Raw genomic sequence first — 22,082 nt, 5'->3', positions numbered from 1 at the left:
CCCTTTGCATGCAAACATCCATCCATCCAATCTCTACACCATTACTGTAATTCTATCATCCTGCAATGCTATATTATTTATGAGGCACATTATTATCATAATCAAAAAGAAGTGCTAAACCACAAGGGTTATACAGCTTATGAGGCACAACCACACAAACTGCTGCTCTCTTTCTGACAGACTTAAAGAGCACATAGGAAGTGCTAGACTTGCTAACACTAATAATGATCTTTTCTGTCATGTTCAGGATCACATTCATTTTATTAACTGGCCCTCTGCCAAAACTGTCTACCCTTTTTCTAGACATCACAGATGCAGCCTTGTTGAAGCATCCTTTATACACAACTTTCCTAATATTAATCTTAGTCCTGGCTTTGTCTCTGTAGATATCCTCCTTTCTCATTACACTGTTCAATACTCCAAACTTCAGAACACTCATGACTTGACCTGATCTTAATCTTCCCCCTTACCTCTTCTCCTTTTCCATATTTTCTTCGACTTTCCTTTCTTCTGCTTAGGTGGGTTCTGTCCTATGAGTTTTACTCCTGGGTTTCTGTTCCACTCTCGGGGGCCATTAGCTCTCCTGCAGTGTTCTTTTTTCTCTTGTCTTTAGACTACCTCCATTAATACTATTGCCACCTCTACCAATGTTTGCACTCCTTACACTACTACTACTGCTACTAGTAGTACTATTACTACCACTACTTCTACCATTATACTATTACTTCCTCTCATTCTACTCCTGGCTCTAGCTCCTTCTCATATATATGCTAGCTCCCTTCCTTTCGCGCTTCTGTGTGACCAGTTAATGGTCCCGCTTCTGTGTGACTAGGTAATAGTCCCACTTCTGTGTGACTAGTTAATGATCCCACTTCTGTGTAACTAGTTAATGGTCCTGCTTCTGTGTGACTAGTTAATGGTCCCACTTCTGTGTGACTACTTAATGGTCCAATTTGGACAGAAAAAGTCATCATAAATTTCATTCTCCTATGCAGGTGTTATTTATTTAATGTAAGTAATGAATTCAGTGTATTTCTTTCAAAGTCACTGAGTACACAATAGCACTATTAAGTTAGCCAGGGCATATGCTCTCAAGCAACAAGTCAATTATGAGGTTGAGTTGTCCACAAGCAGACAATAACAAGTATATGCAAAAAAATCAAACTTCACCAGACCAAGACTGACACTAGTCAACCTATCTACCATCAAGCAAGAAGAGCCAAATGCCTATGTTTCATCAAACACAATCAGCAGACTCCTAGATATTACTATACTGCTGCCCTGGTTTGGCTAGCCTACAAATATTTGATACTGTAGTTTATACCACCAGCTGATATAATCTAACCAAATATAAACTTTGCCAGTAAAATTAATCTTACACTTTGCATTATTACATATCTGAGCACAAAAAATATATTTTCCATACAACTCCTTCATTAATGTTCAAGACATTTCCAAATAATGCTGCTATAATGACATACAGCTATTACTTAATTATTTTAATTAACTGTCCTTCCTTTGCCTATTGTAGGTAACTCATTAGCATTATAAACTGGCATAGCCACAAGGACACTGGGGCACAGTTCCTGAACCTATTATAATCAAATAACCTGCACACAGGAGAGAGAAGCTTACAATGATGTTTTGGTCCAACTTGGACCATTTACACATCACACTAGCATAAAGGAGTGAGCCAGTATGTATAGGCAGGGGGGGGGGGGGGATAGGGACAGGACAAAGAGGAAGAAAAAGAAATAGTGGTAATGCTGGTAGTTGTAGTAATAGTAGTGGTGGTAGTAGAAAGCAGGGGAAGTAGTCATAGTGGCACAAAAGATAGAAAGGGGAGTGAAGGGTGAAAGGAGGCAATAGTAGTGGTAGTAGCAACAGCAGTAGTAGTGGAGTGATAGTCATAGTAGCAGTAGTAGTAGTAGAAGTGGGGCAAGTCTAAGGACAAGAAAAAGGAGCACTGCAAGAGAGCTAAGAGACCACAAGGGGTAAAATCAAAAACACAGGGGAAGGGGGAAGGGGAACTGAAGGACAGAACACACTTAGACAGAAGAAAGGTAAACAAAGAAAGAAAGGAAAGGAAGAGAGATAGAGAGAGGAGAAGCAGAAAGAATCAGGTTAAGTCACATTACATTTGACAATGTAATGAGAAATATAGGCATCTACAGATGCCTTTTTGTTCTTTCTGAACCTAATATGTACTTCTGTAGTCTCTTGACTACTGTTCACTATGTAATACAGCTCATAAATAAAGGTTTTGAAAATTGATATTGGATGTTTGTTATGACGGATATTTGAAATGACTGGCTGGTTCATTGCCAAACTATTCAAAGAGAATGTATACAATATAAGACACTTTGTTTCTAATGTATGAAGAGCAAGCACAAATGTAAATTTGTGTTACAAATGAACTGTGGCACCAATTTTCTATCATTTATTAGCAAGTCACAAGTTGATAGCAAGACAACATACTTCAAGTGGCGATTAAGCTCTTCTATATAATTTTTCTGGTCAAGCACTGTAGTCATATCTGACTGCTCTGGTGAATCATCTGGACTTGTGTCACCACCTGCATTTCGTAAATAAAGCGAGAAATCAATAACCCCCATCTGACTGTCCAAGTCTTCTTCCTGCAAGTAAAAGAAATAGCAAAGTAAATAAACTGGATGAAGAGCAGAAAATTTTGGGATGCAGTCAATTACTGTGATGGGAAAATGATAAAGAAAGAATAACCCATTAATTTAAGTGGCTTAATTTTGTAAGCATTAAACCAGAGCGAATTTCTGAACACTTCTGCCAACAGAATATTTTTTTTAAAGTTAGGGTAGGCTACTTACACCTGTAAAAACATATTTAACCACAAATAAGCAAATTAAAATTTACAGGAAGATGGAATGACAGACCTGAAATGAACAAGAAGCTTTGATATTATTGTTTCAAAGTACTGTACAATAAACTGAAAAATGAAGGAATCAAATGTTAACCCTTTCACTGTCTGGACCTCCGAACATGACATATACTCTAGAATGAATAAAATACGTCATTATTGTATGTCACGAAAGGCGTTGTAGTGTTGTTGCTGGGTGTATAAGGGCCACTGAAGGCATAAGCCATACATAGTGTTGGTGAAGGCAGCAGCAGAGAAAGCAGTGTTGTCAGTAGCCCTATATAACTCCAACAACATTGGTGGAGTTAGGTTCGTGCTATCCTTTTTCTATTGATTAATTGCTTAACATACTTGCTACACTGTTAATACTACACTTTATTGCTGGCTGGCGCTATAGCCTTTATCGACTCATGCTGCTTTAGTATCGTACATATCACTGAATCACTGAAGAAGGCACATTCTCCCCTCTCTCTTCCTCCTCCACTTTGGTACTTTGCTACGATTTCTTTCTTTAATTCTATCGTGTTCCTCACATTGTTTACCAAAGGACTGGCACTAGGAGCTTTCTCTGGGCCCATGGTGGCTTATTTAGCAGCCACACACAATAAACAAGTGCCAAAAACAATGGATTATTAAGAAGTTTCGTATGACCTAGCAGGATATGAACACTCGCTGAGAAACAACACGACGCTGAGAATTCGTGTGGGAGTTTACCTGGAGAGGGTTTTTGGGGGTCAACGCCCCCGCAGCCCGGTCTGAGACCAGGCCTCATGGTGGATCAGGGTCCGATTAACCAGGCTGTTACTGCTGGCCGCACGCGAGCTGACATACGAACCACAGCCAGGTTGGTCAGGTACTGACTTCAAGTGCCTGTCTAGTGCCTTCAAGACAGCCAGGGGTCTACTGGTAATCCCTCTTACATATGTTGGGAGGCAACTGAACAGTCTTGGGCCCCGGATACTTATTGTGTTGTCTCTCAGTGTACTCGTGGCACCCCTGCTTTTCATTCAAGGGAATGTTGCATCTCCTGCCGAGTGTTTTGCTTTCATATGGAGTGATTTTCGTGTGTAGGTTTGGTACCAATCCCTCCAGGACCTTCCAAGTGCATATTATCATGTATCTCTCTCGCTTGCATTCAAGGGAATACAGATCAAGGACCTTCAACCATTCCCAGTAGTGTGCTGTGAAAGTTCTTTGTACACTCTCCAGGTCTGCAATGTCGCCAACCTTGAAGGGGGCCGTTAGTGTACAGCAGTATTCCAGCCTAGAGAGCACAAGCGATTTGAACAGAATCATTATGGGCTTGGCGTCCCTAGTTTCGAAGGTTCTCATTACCCGTCCTATCATTTTCCTAGCGGATGAGGTAGATCATTGTTGTGGTCTTTGAAGGCGAGATCCTCTGACATTATCACTCCCAGGTCCTTCACATTACATTTCTGCTCTATTGTACGGTTAGAATTTGTGGTATACCCTTACACATTTTTTAATTTCTTCAAGTTTTCCATACCTGAGTAGTTGAAATTTCTCCTTGTTGAACTTCATATTGTTTTGAGTGGCCTATTCAAAGATTTGGTTGATGTCCGCTTGGAGTCTCAGTATCTTCGATGGAGGTCCCTGCAATGGTGATCCTGGTGCCATCTGCTTACATCTCTGTCTATGTCAGAAATGAGGATGAGAAATAGAATGGGAGCGAGTACTGTGCCTTGTGGAACAGGGTTTTTTACCATGGCTGCCTGGGACTTTAATCTGTTTACTATTACTCTTTGTGTTCTATTTGTCTGGAAGTTGTAGATCCATCTACCAACTTTTCCCGTTATTCCTTTATCCCGCATTTTGTGTGCTATTACACCATGGTCACACTTGTCCAAAGCTTTTGCAAAGTCTGTGTAAACTACATCTGTATTTTGTTTATCCTCTACAGCATCCAGGACCTTGTCATAGTGGTCCAGTAGCTGGGACAGGCAGGAGCGACCTGCTCTAAACCTGTGTTGCCCTGGGTTGTGTAACTGATGGGTATCTAGGTGGCTGGCTATCTTGCTTCTTAGAACCCTCTCAAAGATTTTTATGATATGGGATGTTAGTGCTATCGGTCTGTAGTTCTTTGCAATTGCTTTACTGCCACCTTTGTAGAGTGGGGCTATGTCTCTTGTTTTTAGTGTGTGTGAGATGACCCGTGTCCATGCTCCCTCTCCATAAAATGCTGAAGGCACACGACAGGGACTTCTTGCAGTTCTTGATGAACACGGAGTTTCACGAGCCTGGGCCTGGGGCAGAGTGCATGGGCATGTCATTAATTGCCTCTTCAACATCTTGTGGAGTTAGAATAATATCTGAGAGTTTTGGGATGACCAAATTTTGGGTTTCGTTCATAAAGAATTCATTTGGATTATCGACCCTTAGAGTGGGCAGTGGATCGCTGAACACTGAGTCATATTGGGACTTTAGCATCTCACTCATTTCTTGGTTATCATCTGTGTATGTCCCATCCTGCCTAAGCAGGGGCCCAATACTGGATGTTGTTTTTCCCTTAGATTTGGCATAAGAGAAGAAGTATTTTGGGTTTTTTCAATTTCCTTTATGGCTTTTAGTTCTTCCTGTGATTCTTGTCTCCTATAAGATTCCTTCAGCTTAAGTTCGATATTCGCAGTTTCATTGACTAGTGCTTCCCTTCGTATTTCAGATATATTGACCCCACTCAGCAGCTCTGTGACTCTTCACCTTTGTCTGTGCGCTGGGCACTGGACAGGTTCCATACCACTGACGAAAATGGAGGAAATCGACAAAAATGGAACCAATATTTTGATGAAAGAAGTCAGCGAAAACAGAAATCGGTGATAACGGAGATCGACGAAAAAGGAGGGTCCACTGTATACTGATGCTTCACAGGTGAATAATTTTCATTACTATCACTGGTAGCTATTACTAGGAAATCAAAGTCCACATCACAGTCATCACCATTATTCACAACTGCACCCAAGCCACAGGAGAATGTCAACTTTACTTATGGCATGGACACATTCCAGACAAACCAACCCAGGAGCTGTCACTGAGGAATTAAGCCTGTTGAATTTACCTAGGAGTTATGCCTTTGTGTCTGTATGGAATGGTGAACAATGGTATAATAAGATGCACTATAGCAACTCTGATATCTTGTATAGTGCACATGCTGTTTGTGCAGACCTATTCTCCCATATCCGGGCCTACCAGACTTCTCATGCCAAATTTGAGGCAGCCAGAACTTATGCATAGATGAACGTAAGCAACCCTGGCATCAACAGAATAGAGCTATGCAAAAGACAGTAAAAGGGCTAAAGTGGAACAAAATACAACTTCTTTCAACAAACCGGCCGTATCCCACTGAAGCAGGGTGGCCCAAAAAGAAAAACAAAAGTTTCTCTTTCTAACCATAGTGATGCACATAGGAGAAAAGGTTATCAGACCCTTGCTGCTGGCATTTTAGTCGCCTCTTACGACACGCATGGCTTATGGAGGAAGAATTCTGTTCCACTTCCCCATGGAGATAAGAGGAAATAAACAAGAACTAGTAAGAAAATAAAAGAAAACCCAGAGGGGTGTGTATATATATGCTTGTACATGCATGTGTAGCGTGACCTAAGTGTAAGTAGAAGTAGCAAGGCGTACCTGAAATCTTGCATGTTTATGAGACAGAAAAACACCAGCAATCCTACCATCATGTAAAACAATTGCAGGTTTTCATTTTACACTCACCTGGCAGGACGGTAGTACCTCCCTGGGCGGTTGTTGTCTACCAAACCACTACCTAGGAAAATGCAGCTCAATTCACTATATATCACACTCAAGAAACTGAGGCTCGGTTCAAGTGGGTGCACTAACAACAGGGTCAGAGGTGGTGTGAGGGAAAGAAACACTGTCTGAAAAAAAGACCAGTGATAAGGAAGGTATGGAGAACATGTGGCCAACAACAGAGGTTGTACATACTTAGAAATAAAATGAAAAGTGATCGAAACAGTAGCTTACACTGAAAGAAGAGGTAGAAAAGTATAAGTATTACGACTATTACATTAAACTAAACCTGTAGGAATCATACAGTGCCTGAGAGAATGGGAGGCATTCAGGGATGATCCAAGGAAGGGAAGCACAGTTCCAATTCCTTAGATCAACAGCTTCTCACTGGCATCAAGGAACCTTCCCTGAGGGGTAGTGAAGGATAAGAAAGAAACACATTATGAGCTGTTAAAAATAATCTGACTGATAAGAGACTAGACATAAGCAAAAACGGTACTATCATAATACAGTAAAACCTCCATTTAATGGATGTCCACTTAAAGAACTTCAGAAATAGGGAACAAAATCCACAAGGGCAACAGATTTAGAAACAATGAAAAAAGTCCTTTGATTGCAAAACTGGTTATTATTGTTACAATCACTGCAAAATAACCTTTTCTCCAATCACCACAAATGCCATTACCAGTCATCTGCTCCCAAAGTTACCTCCATTCAATAGTGTTTATTATAAAGACAAATATCACATTTTTTTAATAACATCTCAGCAGTTTCCCACCAAGGCAGAGTGACCCAAAAAGAAAGAAAAACCAAAAAAGAAAGAAAAACTCAAAAATTAAAGAAATACCCAAAAAAGAAAGAATCATCCAAAAAAGAAAGAAAAACCCCAAAAAGAAAGAAAAACCCAAAAAGAAAGAAAAACCCAAAAAGAAAGAAAAACCCAAAAAGAAAGAAACAACTTGCAACATCATTCAACACTTTCACCATCACTCATACATAATCACTATCTGCAGAGGTGCTCAGATACAACAGTTTAGATGTCACTCCAAACAACCAATATCCCAAACCCATCCTTTAAAGTGCAGGAATTGTACTTCCCACATCCAGGATTCAAGTCCAGTTAACCAGTTTCACTGAATCCCATCACAAAATATTACCCTGCTCATACTTCAACAGCTCGTCAGGTCCCCAAAAACCATTCGTATCCATTCACTCCTATCTAACACGCTCCCACATGCTTGCTGGAAGTCCAAGCCCCTCGCCCACAAAACCTCCTATACACCCTCCCTCCAACCTTTTCGAGGATGACCCCTGCCCCACCTTCCTTCTCCTACAGACTTAAATGCTCTCCAAATCATTCTACTTTGATCCATTCTCTTTAAATGAGCAAACCACCTCAACAACCCTTCCTCAGCCCTCTGACTAATGCTTTTAGTAACTCCACACCTCCTCCTAATTTCCACACTCCGAATTCTCTGCATAATATTTACACCACACATTGCCCTTAGACAGGACACCTCCACTGCCTCCAGCCTCCTCCTCACCACAGCATTTGCAACCCCAGCTTCACACCCATCTAAGGGTTGGTACCACTATACTTCTGTACATTCCCTTCTTTGCCTCCAAAGATAACGTTTTTTTGTCTCCACAGATACCTCAACGCACCACTCACCTTTTTTTATCATCAGTTCTATGGTTAACTTCATCCTTCATAAACCCATCTGCTGACAAGTCAACTCCCAAATATCTAAAAATATTCACTTCTTCCATACTCCTTCTCTCCAATGTGATATCCAATTTTTCTTTATCTAAATCATTTGATATCCTCATCACCTTACTGTTATCTATGTTCACTTTCAACTTTCTACCTTTACACACACTCCTAAACTCGTCCACCAACCTTTGCAACTTTTCTTTAGAATCTCCTAAAAGCATAGTATCATCAGCAAAAAGTAATTGTGTCAACTCCCATTTTGTATTTGATTCCCCATAATTTAATCCGACCCCTCTCCCCAACACACTAGCATTTACTTTTTTACAACCCCATCTATAAATATATTAAACAACCATGGGGACATTTTACATCCCTGTCTAAGACCTACTTTTACTGGGAAGTATTCTCCCTCTCTTCTACACACCCTAACCTGAGCCTCACTATCCTCATAAAAACTCTTTACAGCATTTAGTAACTTACTACCTATTCCATATTCTTGCAACATCTGCCATATTGCTCCCCTATCCACTCTATCATATGCCTTTTCTAAATCCATAAATGCAATGAAAACTTCCCTACCTTTATCTAAATACTGTTCACATACATGCTTCAATGTAAACACTTGATCTACACATCCCCTACACACTCTAAAGCCTCCTTGCTCATCTGCAATCCTACTCTCTGTCTTACCTCTAATTCTTTCAATAATAACCTTACTGTACACTTTTCCTGGTATACTTGGTAAACTTATTCCCTACAATTTTTACAATCTCTTTTGTCCCCCTTCCCTTTATATAAAGGAACTATACATGCTCTCTGCCAATCCCTAGGTACCTTCTCCTCTTTCATACATTTATTAACCCTTTCAGGGTCGACAGGCCCTCTCAGAGACTTGTTCTCAGGGTCGTCCAAATTTAAAAAAAAAAAAATTTTTTTTTTCTTATGAAAAAATAGAGAATCTTTTCCCGATCATAATGACACCAAAAGTATGAAATTTGATGGAAAAACTTACAGAATTATACTCTCGCGAAGTTAGCGGTCTCGACGATGTTTATGCTTCGGTGATTTTGCCCACTTTGAGCCCTATTTTCGGCCAATTCCAGTGTACTAGTTGACAAAAATCAAAACTATTTCGCTAGAACTCCATTTTTTCTATTGAACGAGTACACAAGAAACCACCTATTTACCAATTTCAACTATCCAATACAGTGGTCAGAATTTAGCAATTTTGCCAATTTCACACAAATTTCAAAAGATGCCAATTTCCGAATAGAGTTCAGAATAAACAAGAAAGATATTCCTGGCACTAAAGTAACATTTCCTCTGTTCATTAGTCACGTCCCCATGCCCCTCTTACATTCTTTTGCTTTCCACTTTGAATTTTTATTCTCACAAAAAAAATACATGTAGAAGATTTACGGGTATGCAGACTACTGCATTAGTGTAGAAATGGTATAAATAATATCAGCGCACTTGTGAAAGAACATTAGACTCACCAGTTGACGTGTATTGGACGCTTAGCATGATTTGTTTACTTTTGAACTTTGGTAAAAATTGAACATTTCTGAACAGGTCCGCCATCACAAATCCAGCAACCAGTTATTCAGTTCCTTCAGTTATTCAGCACTAATTTTGGCTAGCATAATTTCAAATTTCCAGGGTCACCACACCAACCTGCTGGTACTGTTTGGTGGCGCTACTTGCTGCACAAGTCATTCCAATTTCTTTTTCTCCGCTTATTGTTTTAACCTGCTTACTTTTAGCCCTAGCCATGGTTCCAATGAATAAAAGAAATGCTTCTCATTATGTAAAGCACCTACACAGTACATTATCCATTAAAGATAAGGTGGCTTTGAAGCCACTGTCGGTTGCCATGAGCTCAGTCTCATGAAGCAGGAGAATATGCTTTATTATTATGCTAATATCAACACTACAATAGGTAGTAGGTTGGTAGACAGCAACCACCCAGGGAGGTACTATCGTCCTGCCAGGTGAGTGTAAAACTGAAGCCTGTAATTGTTTTACACGATGGTAGGATTTCTGGTGTCTTTTTTTTTCTGTCTCATACACATGCAAGATTTCAGGTATGTCTTGCTACTTCTACTTACACTTAGGTCACACTACACATACATGTACAAGCATATATATATATACACACCCCTTTGGGTTTTCTTCTATTTTCTTTCTAGTTCTTGTTCTTGTTTATTTCCTCTTACCTCCATGGGGAAGTGGAACAGAATTCTTCCTCCGTAAGCCATGCGTGTTGTAAGAGGCGACTAAAATGCCGGGAGCAAGGGGCTAGTAACCCCTTCTCCTGTATATATTACTAAATGTAAAAGGAGAAACTTTCGTTTTTCCTTTTGGGCCACCCCGCCTAGGTGGGATACAGCCAGTGTGTTGAAAGAAAGATCAACACTACAGCTTATTTGCCTATCACAACTGATCTAATATGACATAATAAACAATATAAATAACATAAAACATGTTAAATACTCCAGAATGAATAATATTTGGCATAACACAGAGCAGTTCGATGAAGGTATGAAGAGGATATGGTATACAAATACCATTCTCGTATCCCTGTCTTGGGGGCTTATATTAGAGAAAACGGAGTGTAGCACAGGGCTAACTGTCATATACACTCGTACTGCACCACAAACCTGAAACAAAAAAGTTATTTTCTCTCTATAGATTATCACACATAGAAGCATATGTGTAGAGAACCTAGGATAACCCCAAAAAAGTCAACGTGGCTTATTTTTAGTACCTGGCTTGGGTTAGCCATATATGATTTTTGGTAAATATTCGATTCCCAGCCAGGGTAGAAACATTAGGCATGTTTCTTTACACCTGTTGTCTATGTTTACCCATCAGTAAATGGGTACCTGGGTGTTAGCCGACTAGTGTGGATGTTATCCTGGGACATTGACCTAATTTTCTTGAAATATTCTGCATAACAAGCGGCTTTCTATACAGTAATATGTCATTTATGTCAGCTAGGCCTGTATACCTTGTACACGTACGTGTAGTAAATAAAGATATTATTATTATTATTATTATTATTATTATTATTATTTTTTTTTTTTTCAACACACCGGCCGTATCCCACCGAGGCGGGGTGGCCCAAAAGGAAAAACGAAAGTTTCTCCTTTTACATTTAGTAATATATACAGGAGAAGGGGTTACGAGCCCCTTGCTCCCGACATTTTAGTCGCCTCTTACAACACGCATGGCTTATGGAGGAAGAATTCTGTTCCACTTCCCCATGGAGGTAAGAGGAAATAAACAAGAATAAGAACTAGAAAGAAAATAGAAGAAAACCCAAAGGGGTGTGTATATATATGCTTGTACATGTATGTGTAGTGTGACCTAAGTGTACGTAGAAGTAGCAAGACATACCTGAAATCTTGCATGTGTATGAGACAAAAAAAAAAAAGACACCAGCAATCCTACCATCGTGTAAAACAATTACAGGCTTCAGTTTTACACTCACTTGGCAGGACGGTAGTACCTCCCTGGGCAGTTGCTGTCTACCAACCTACTACCTAGAATTATTATTATTATATTATTTTCTCAGTTGTTTGTTGGGTTATCTTATTCAAACTTGGGCAATGTATGATGGAAAGATAATTCTTCACGTACACCAAAAATGAAAGAAATCAGATCATAAATAGCGGAGTTTACTTCTCAGCCATTAGCGGTCGCTTAGCGGTATATTTTTGTATGGTTGTTATGGTTATATTCTCATTTTTTCGGTCTCATTTGATAGAATGAAAGCTATATTACAGAAATAGATATGATTTTGATTGCTTTCATGACGAAAAGTACCTTGAAATTGCGCTCACAGTAGCGAAAATGTTCTATTCTTTAGCGAAGCTCAAGAGTAAACAAACCGTCCAATACCTGTCCGCCTGCCAGTCCAAATTTCAATACGGAGTCAAGAATGGGTTGACATTATTTATACAATTATTACAATAATGCAGCAGTCTGCCTAACAGCAAATCTTCTATTTTTTTGTGAATAAAAATTCCAAATGAAAAGCAAGAGTAATATAAGAGGGGCATGTAGCCGTGACTAATTAACAGAGAAAATGTTATTTTAGTGCCAGGAATGTCTGCATTGTTTATTCTGGATCCTATTTTGAAATTGGCATCTGCTGAAATTTGTGTGAAATCGGCCAAATTGCCAATTTCTGACCACTTTATTGGATAGTTGAAATAAGTGAATGGGCAGTTTCTTGTACTCAGTTGACAGACTAGAAGTAAATAAGTTTATTCAGGTATACACAAATACAGTTACAAAGATTATCATACATAGTAGTGTATGTATAGAGAACCTGGGATAACCCAGAAAAGTCAGACAAAGTGACTTATTTCCAGTACCTGGCTTGGGCTTGCCATATATGATTTTTGGTAAATATTTTTTTTTCTCGGTTGTTTGTTGGGCTATCTCATTGAAATTTGGGCAATGTATGATGGAAAGATGCTTCTTAACGTACAACAAAAATAAAAAAGACGGACGATAAATAAGGGAGTTAACTTCTCAGCCATTAGCCATCTCTTTGCAGTATATTTTCATATGGTTTTTATGGTTGTATTCTCATTTTTTTGGACTCATTTGATAGAATGGAAGATATATTACAGAAATAGACATGATTTTGATTGCTTTCATGACAAAAAGTACCTTGAAATTGAGCTCAAAGCAGCGGAAATGTTCGATTTTTGCCAATGTCCAATGAACTGTGTAAGTCAAGTTGGTTAATTTTATTAAGTGTATTCTAACCTAACCACTCTGTAATTCGGCAAACTCAGTAATCCGTCACACTACAGGTCCCAATGATGCCGGATTTGTGATGGAGGACCTGTACTTTGAGCTCAATTTCAAGGTACTTTTCATTGTAAAACCAGTCAAAATCATCTCAATTTCTGTAATATGTCTTCCATTCTATAAAATGAGACCAGGGAAACTAAAATACAACAATAAATACCATACGAAAATACAGTCGCTGTTTTAATCCAAAAACACGGTCAAAATTTTTTTTTTCTCATTATGCACTGTGTACTGCAGGATTTTTTTTATACCGCACACACTGACCACATAGACCCATTCTTTCATATGTAGGCCTACTAGCTTTCTCTCATTAGATTTGAGGGTGCTAGAATTTAGGCGTACTTGTATGTCAAAAACCCTGGTGCGTAAGCCGTACTAATACGGCCGAAACCTTGAAAGGGTTAAACAAAAATACCAACCGCTCCAACACTATATCCCCCCCCTGCTTTTCATTTCTGTTATGATCCCATCAGTTCCAGCTGCTTTACCCCCTTTCATTCTATGTAATGCCTCACGCACCTCCCCCACACTCACATCTTGCTCTTCTTCATTCCTAAAAGATGTTATACCTCCCTGGCCAGTGCATGAAATTACCACCGCCCTTTCTTTATCAATATTTAAAAGTTCCTCAAAATGTTCCCACCATCTACCCAATAAATCCAGCTCCCCATCAACTAACTCCCCTACTCAGTTTTTAATCGACAAATCCATTCTTTCCCTAGGCTTTCTTAACTTGTTTATCTCACTCCAAAACTTTTTCTTATTTTCTGCTTTTGTGTAAGAACAAAGATTAGCTATGGTATCAGAAGATCTACTATAAACTGTAATTATTAGAACATAAAAACTTCTTCTTTCTTCTTTCAACAAACTGGCCATATCCCACTGAAGCAGGGTGTCCCAAAAAGAAAAACAAAAGTTTCTCTTTTTAATTTTAGTAATGCATGTAGGAGAAGGAGTTACTAGCCCCTTGTTCCCGGCATTTTAGTCGACTCTTAAGACATGCATGGCTTACGGAGGAAGAATTCTGCTCCACTTCTTCATGGAAAACAATAACTACGTAAATAAAAAAAGAGAAAAAAAAAGTTAAATCGGCAACACTTCTGCAAGCCGCAGGACTCCATGTTGGCGTCAGGTGAGCTTCCAGTGCCAACTTCACCACCTTTTATCTAGACAAGTACTGGCTCTAAATTTTTTTTGTGTCTTATTGCACACAGAATAATTACCCTGTTTAAAACAAAAAATTCAAGCTCTTGGTGTATATGGATATGCAGTAAGATGACTATAACTGATACAACCAACATGTTATCTTGACTGTAAATGAATTCAGTATAGTTAAATTATAATGTTTTAAATTATATATTCAACAGATTTTCAACTAGCTGTTCAAGTTCTGATTTATATAAAAAGATGTTAAAATTGTGCAAAATCTCAATCAAGAGTTTTTATTGCAACACACAACCAACCACTAACCTTAACACATAAATTGCAATCAATGACATTTAGGCCTACTAGAAGGCCCATAATGACAATTGCCTCATCTGCAAGCATCAGGGCACCACTTTCGTAGAATTCTGTCAGCAAGTCGTCCCTCCTCTCAATCAACAGCCGAAAATAGTCAGCAAGTTTCTTCTGCATTAATGCTAATCGAAGCCAAGCACGTGCTCTTCCAATATGAGTTCTGTAAAAATAATATGCTGTTTACTCTCATTACACAACTTCAAGCAAATTACATCATTTAAAGTACGTAAGTAGATCAATCACATAGCCTGAGATGGTACTATACATGCACTAAACCCTCTCATAAGCTGAGGGTTACGTTCCTGAAAATAAACGTGCTATGAAAAATAGAGCAAGTGAAGTCAAGACCAAATGGGAAAAAATAGGGTTAAATTCCGGACACCCCCAAACCTGCAGTTTTTACTGGTACAGTAGGGCCCCACTTATACGGCGGGTTAGGCTCCAGGCTGTCGCCGGAAAGCAGACATCGCCAGAAGGCAGAACTCCATTTTTTCAATTTTTAAATGCATATAAATGCCAGACAACAAGTTTACACTAAATTATATTAAGTTAGTAATAGAACTAGGCATTAAAAACACACAAAGTAAAATAGTCACAGTAAATTCATTACTTATCTTAAAGTATTTGTAATCTTAATGTAGGGAGAGAGGCGAGTAGTACTTATTTGTAGGAAATCAGGTGCAGGTAGCCCAGGTGTAGGTAGCACTGGCTCCCCGTCTCATACTTAATACATTGGACCCCCGGTATTCGATGGCATCGGTATTCGATAAATCCGGTTTTCGATGCATTTAACGCAAAAAATTTTCCTCGGTATTCAATTGAAAACCCGGTATTCGATACAATTCGTACGAGACCTGTCCACGTGTGGCCTGAACTGCTTCGTGTATGCTAGTGTTTACAAGCCAGCCAGTGTGCGTGCATCTAAGGATACATTCGGTACATTCCATATTATCCATATTATCACTGTGTTTGGTGCTTGTTTCTGCAAAATAAGTCACCATGGGCCCCAAGAAAGCTTCTAGTGCCAACCCTTCGAGAAAAAAGTCGCTAATGACTTATGAAATGAAGAAAGAGATAATTGCAAAGTACGAAAGTGGAGTGCGTGTGTCTGTGCTGGTCAGGTTGAATAATAAACCCCAATCAACCATCTCTACTATAGTGACCAGGAAAACGGCAATCAAGGAAGCTGTTCTTGCAAAAGGTGCAACTGTGATTACGAAACAGCGACCGCAAGTGTTAGAAAATGTTGAGAGATTGTTACTGGTGTGGATAAATGAAAAACAGATAGCAGGAGATAGCATCTCTCAAGCGATCATTTGTGAAAAGGCTAGGCAGTTGCATGACAATTTGGTAAAGAAATTGCCTGCAACTAGTGGTGATGTGAGTGAATTTAAGGCCAGCAAAGGTTGGTTTGAAAGATTTAAGAATCGTAGTGGCATACATAGTGTGATTAGGCATGGTGAGGCTGCCAGTTATGTTGTGCGACAGAAGTCCAGTGACTCTCAAGCTGGTCCTAGTGGCATTAAAAGAAGAAGGGAAGTAACCCCGGAAAAGGACTTGCTACCTCAAGTCCTAATGGAAGGGGATTCCCCTTTGAAACACTAACACCTCTCCCCTCCTCCCATCCCATCAATCATCACCAGATCTTCATTAAAGGTAAGTGTCAATTATTTTGTTGTTATTGTAATTATTCTATTGCATTAAACTTAATATTTCATGTAGTAAAAAAATTTTTTTTTCATACTTTTGGGTGTCTTGCACGGATTAATTTGATTTCCATTATTTCATATGAGGAAAATTGATTCAGTTTTCGATATTATCGGTATTCGATGAGCTCTCAGGAACGGATTAATATCGAATACCGGGGGTTCACTGTATACGATATTTAAAATATCCCAGAGAGGTAAAATGCATATACAGTACACTCATTATTTACCTTAAAATATGTGTAGTCTTAATATAGGAAGAGAGGTGAGTAGTATTTATTTGTATAAAGTCAGTGTAGGTAGCTGGTAGGTGTAGCCGGTAGGTGTAGCCTGGGCTACACCTACCGGCTACCTACACTGTGGCCCAGAGCCATATTATTAACACTGACATGCCTTGTTCACTGAATTTAATCATTTCTAACAACTACCTTTAGATGCCATCATAAACGAAGGTAGAAGTAATGAATAATTCATGCCGAAAATTGTAAACAAAAGCGGAGTGGGGGAGTGGCTGGGCCAAACGCAGATTCATACACGTTTTCTCTGATGGCTGAACAGAGAAAATGTAATGTTGTCCCTCCACCCGGCTCCACAAGTATTATTATCAGAGCATATAAAATATGCAATAAATGCCAGACAACAAGTTTACACTAACTTATATTAAATTAGCAATAGAAATAGGCATTAAAAACACAATAAAAGGTAAGATACACACAGAGTACACTTATTACTTACCTTAAAATATTAATATTAATGTGTGAGAGGTGAGTGGCAGGGTGTTTATTGAATAAAATCAAAATGGCACACCATCATCCTCTAACTTGGCACTTAAAGCAAGAGGCTTATGACTTCTCTTTTTATTACAGCTAACCTTAGACGCCATCGTCAATGAGAGCCAACTAGTTAACAAAAGAGTAAACGAGAGAGAGAACAAGATACAGAGTTGAGACAATGTAAGAACACAAACTGAACAGGTAGTGGACGATCACTTGGTCAGGCTAAATGCGTATTAATATGTGTCTACTTTTAGTTCATTCACGTCCATTTGTAAGAGTTTGTAAAACATTTACCTCAATATTTTTTTATTTTAATAATAATTACCTCACAATACAAATACTCTTACATTGTGTACAAGTTGTACAAGTTAGTTCAGAATAAACAAACAGCAACACACCATTTTTAGAGTGAATGAAGATAATAATACAGTGGACCCCCGGTTAACGATATTTTTTCACTCCAGAAGTATGTTCAGGTGCCAGTACTGACCGAATTTGTTCCCATAAGGAATATTGTGAAGTAGATTAGTCCATTTCAGACCCCCAAACATACACGTACAAACGCACTTACATAAATACACTTACATAATTGGTCGCATTTGGAGGTGATCGTTATGCGGGGGTCCACTGTATTAATAATAATAATAATAATAATAATAATAATAATAATAATAATAATAATAATAATAATAATAATAATAATAATAATAATAATAATAATAATATTATTATTATTATTATTATTAATATTAATAATAATAATTATTATTTATTATAAAACACTAAACCCACAAGGGTCGTGAATTGCTATACATAGAGTAAAGGCATACGAAAAGAATATTTTTCTAAAGTTACCCCCCAGTGTTAGACTAGAGAAAACGTAATTCTTCCGACACTACCTACACAGCTGCTTTGTAAACAAATCTCATATTTACATCAATTTTTATTCTGAGTGTATGTATCATGTTTATATGCTATGTAATGGGTTTCATATATAATTTTGAGGAAAATATCATAGATGGATTAATGAAAATGCCTATATTGATGTAAAATAAGACATTTAGTGTGCCCAAGAGTGATTATTATTACGTAGTATTGGCGTCATGAGTAGAGAGAGACTTAGCGATTTTAATGTGTACCTGCACACCAGCACAGTGTGTAAGTATATTTAAGTACAGGTACACATAAGTATAATTATCAGAGTATACATATAAAATATGCAGTAACTTTAAAACACTTTAAATTTTGGAAAGTTTCCTGACAAAATAGATGTGGTCACGGAAAATGTAAACAAACCGGGTGGGGGGAGCCGTATTTAAAGGACCGCTTGCCGTATAGCAAATTTTGGTCATAATTTGACATCGCTGTATTAGCGGAATGCCGTAAGGCGAAACGCCATAAAGCGGGGCCTTACTGTATACTAATTAAAAATTACTGTAGTATAACTTACCCCGCACAGTCTGTCATTACTTGAAAGCTTTTTACAAGTGGGCCTACTGGGCAGAATTTTTGATAGTAAGGTTAATCAGTTGACACATCCTTATCAAAATGTACTAAATAAACAGGAACTCACCACATTTATACCAAAGGGTGTATGCACTTGTAAAAAATAAAGTAATACTGTAATAAAAATGGTGTAGGAGGTTGTGTCCAGAAGTGGAGACAGCTGTTGATCCTGATTCCGGATCCCAGCAAAATTTCGTGATTAACAGTTCTACATCAAACTCTTTAATACATATATGAATTGTCTGTGCAGCTTTTATATCCAATGATCTATGCCTGAGTGGCCAACAATGTTGTGTTCAGTACAGAAGTAAAGAGATGCTACACCACACACTTTGGCCCAAGCAAAGCCAGAGCCATGTTAATATGTTGATAATATACATGAATAGGGGGTAGCAGATAGTAAAAAACTTGCCAGTACATTACATCTTCCCTCACTTTATTAGACAGCCAAATATACACTTCTTTGGCTTATCTAGCATGGTGCAGGATAATCTCTAGATTATACGACGTGTTTGAGCAGGTGTGATGCAAAACAACTTTCTTGTTTAAATACTTTTTCACTTATCATCAATCATCAGCATGGTCAACAATTGCTGAATATAGCTACAGATGATACCTCATTGTAAAAAAGTATTATAATGTAATTTTGATAATGTATGATACTGAACCTTAGTAGATCCTTGATATAAATGTACTGCACAGTATATACTAAATATTCCTTTCAAACATTTTATACAGGCCTTATATAAAAATTATGCATTTATAAGTTATGTAAATTTTGGAAAGCATTAGCTAGCTATTTAAGGAAAAACACTCTATTGGACATGATCTGCTCTGACTTTTTGACTACACTTTTTAACCCTTTCTCAGGGTCAAAAATTTTTTGGAAAAAAAAAAAATTATTATGAAATGATAGAGAATCTTTTCCCAATCATAATGACACCAAAAGTATGAAATTTGATGGAAAACTTACAGAATTGTGCTCTTGCGATTTCGCCCACTTTGAGCCCTATTTTCAGCCAATTCTTGTGTGCTAGTCGACAAAAATCATATTTATTTCGCTAGAACTCCATTTTTTATATCAAATGAGCACAAGAAACCACCCATTTACCAATTTCAACTATCCAATAAAGTGGTTAGAAATTGGCAATTTTGCCAATTTCACACAAATTTCAGAAGATGCCAATTTCCAAATAGGGTCCAGAATAAACAAGAAAGACATTCCTGGCAGTAAAATAACAAGTTCTCTGTTCGTTAGTCATGTCCTCAGGCCCCTCTTATATTTCTTTTGCTTTCCACTTTGAATTTTTATTCTCACAAAAAATATAAGATTTACCGTTATGCAGACTACTGCATTAGTGTAGAAATGGTATAAATAATATCGGTGCACTTGTGAAAGAATATTAGACTCACCAGTTGACGTGTATTGGACGTGTAGCATGATTTGTTTACTTTTGAACTTTGGTAAAAATCGAACATTTCTGCTACTTTGAGCTCAATTTCAAGGTACTTTTCATTGTAAAACCAATCAAAATTATCTCAATTTCTGTAATATGTCTTCAATTCTATAAAATGAGACCAGGAAAACTAGAATACAACCATAAATACCATAGGAAAATACAGTGCAAAGTCACTGTTTTAATCCAAAAACACAATTTTTTTTTTCTCATTACGCACTGTGTGCTGCAGGATTTTTTTTTATACTGCGCACATTGACCACATAGACCCATTCTTTCATGTGTAGGCCTACCAGCTTTCTCTCGCTAGAATTTAGGCGTTCTAGTACATCAATAACCCTGGTGTGTAAGCCGTACTAGTACGTCGAAAACCCTGAAAGGGTTAAATCATGATGCAGCAAAATCATGCTATATGAAGTTGCTTATATGAAGTTTTTTTTCTAAACACCCACCATCACCCACTGAGGAAGGGTAACCCCCCCCCAAAAAAAAAAAAACTTTCACCATTACTTATTCAATTACTGTCTTGCCAGAAGCATGCTGACATAAAAGTTCTGATCAATCTCTGAACTGCAACATCCCCACCTCTCCTGCTAAACACTGGTATCAGAGGATTTCCCACAGTCATTACAAAATTCTACAATTAAAAGCTATTGTTGAAATGAAATTTACAACCTATAATGCACAGATGGTATATATGTTAGTGAATATGTGCACAGTACTGCTGTCTCCAGAAAGTTTGGATCTATTTAATAAAGTCTGTCCACATTTTTAGCTATAAATTATACAAACATGAAAATGATAACTTTAGAGATAAATGTCTGAAGGGAGTAAGTGCCATACCAAAGAAAGGAGTAGGAGCTACACCAAGGAAAGGATTGGGTACCACACCAAGGATACTGCTGTATAGATTTACCCTTGGTTACATCAGTCTTTTATTTATTATCTATCTAACCCTATATTAAACACTATTAATGGTCCTCCCTATTTGAAAGATTAGTGGAGATACTCTGGACTGGAGGCTCACTTGAACTATGATATCCATGCACTTCCGAAAAAGCAGCTTGAGACTGAGGAACAATTAATGTATTTCCCCCTATTTTTTTTAGGGGGGGACCCAGCCAAGATGGAAAATGGCCAGTGGTAAAAAAATTTATGATTTACTAACAATTACTATAAAAAATTAAGTGAAACAGTTGCAAATATTGTAGGTAACCTTATGAAAATACATTTACCACTTGAATATGTGGAATGACCTAGCAATTAAAATACAGTGGACCCTAAGTTATCAGCTGTAATCCGAACTGGCCGAAAACCAAAATAATATTACCCATAAGAATTAATGGAAATCCAATCAATCTGTTCCAGACAAAAATATTCACAAAAAAGATAATTTTTTTAACAATTAGATCAGTATTACATACCTTTATTGAAGACTAATGCTGGCTTCTGGAATGCCTGTTACACTCCCTGCATGCCTGCTACACTCCCTGCATGCCTGCTACACTCCCTGCATGCCTGCTACACTCCCTGCATGCCTGCTACACTCCCTGCATGCCTGCTACACTCCCTGCATGCCTGCTACACTCCCTGCATGCCTACTATACTGCCGGCATGCCTGCTACATTCCCTACGTGCCTACTACACTGCCTGCATGCCTGCTACACTGCCTGCATGCCTGCTACACTGCTTGCATGCATGCTACACTGCCTGCATCCCTGCTACACTGCCTGCATGCTTGCTACACTGCCTTCATGGCTGCTACACTGCCTGCATGCCTGCTACACTGCCTGCATGCCTGCTACACTGCCTGCATGCCTGCTACACTGCCTGCATGTCTGCTACACTGCCTGCATGTCTGCTACACTCCCTGCATGCCTGCTACATTCCCAGCATGCCTGCTAAATTCACTGCATC

The 22,082-nt window shown here is 38.4% G+C and overlaps 1 protein-coding gene across 11 annotated transcripts in view; it reads right to left on the bottom strand.

Moving 5' to 3' along the window:
* Positions 1 to 22,082, bottom strand: part of LOC128696806 (RUN and FYVE domain-containing protein 2) — a 149,361-nt gene that overhangs the window by 75,778 nt on the left and 51,501 nt on the right. For all 11 annotated transcript variants that reach the window (XM_070096067.1, XM_070096068.1, XM_070096064.1 and 8 more), the window contains 2 exons: positions 14,673 to 14,880; positions 2,479 to 2,636 (listed from right to left, as the gene is read on the bottom strand). In XM_070096067.1, coding sequence (XP_069952168.1) covers positions 2,479 to 2,636; positions 14,673 to 14,880 — 366 coding nt within the window. The remainder of the gene's footprint in view (positions 1 to 2,478; positions 2,637 to 14,672; positions 14,881 to 22,082) is intronic.

The sequence above is a fragment of the Cherax quadricarinatus genome, chromosome 52, assembly GCF_038502225.1.
Source record: "Cherax quadricarinatus isolate ZL_2023a chromosome 52, ASM3850222v1, whole genome shotgun sequence".
In the NCBI taxonomy this organism is placed as follows: Eukaryota; Metazoa; Arthropoda; class Malacostraca; order Decapoda; family Parastacidae; genus Cherax; species Cherax quadricarinatus.
This window is presented reverse-complemented; position numbering and strand designations above follow the sequence as displayed.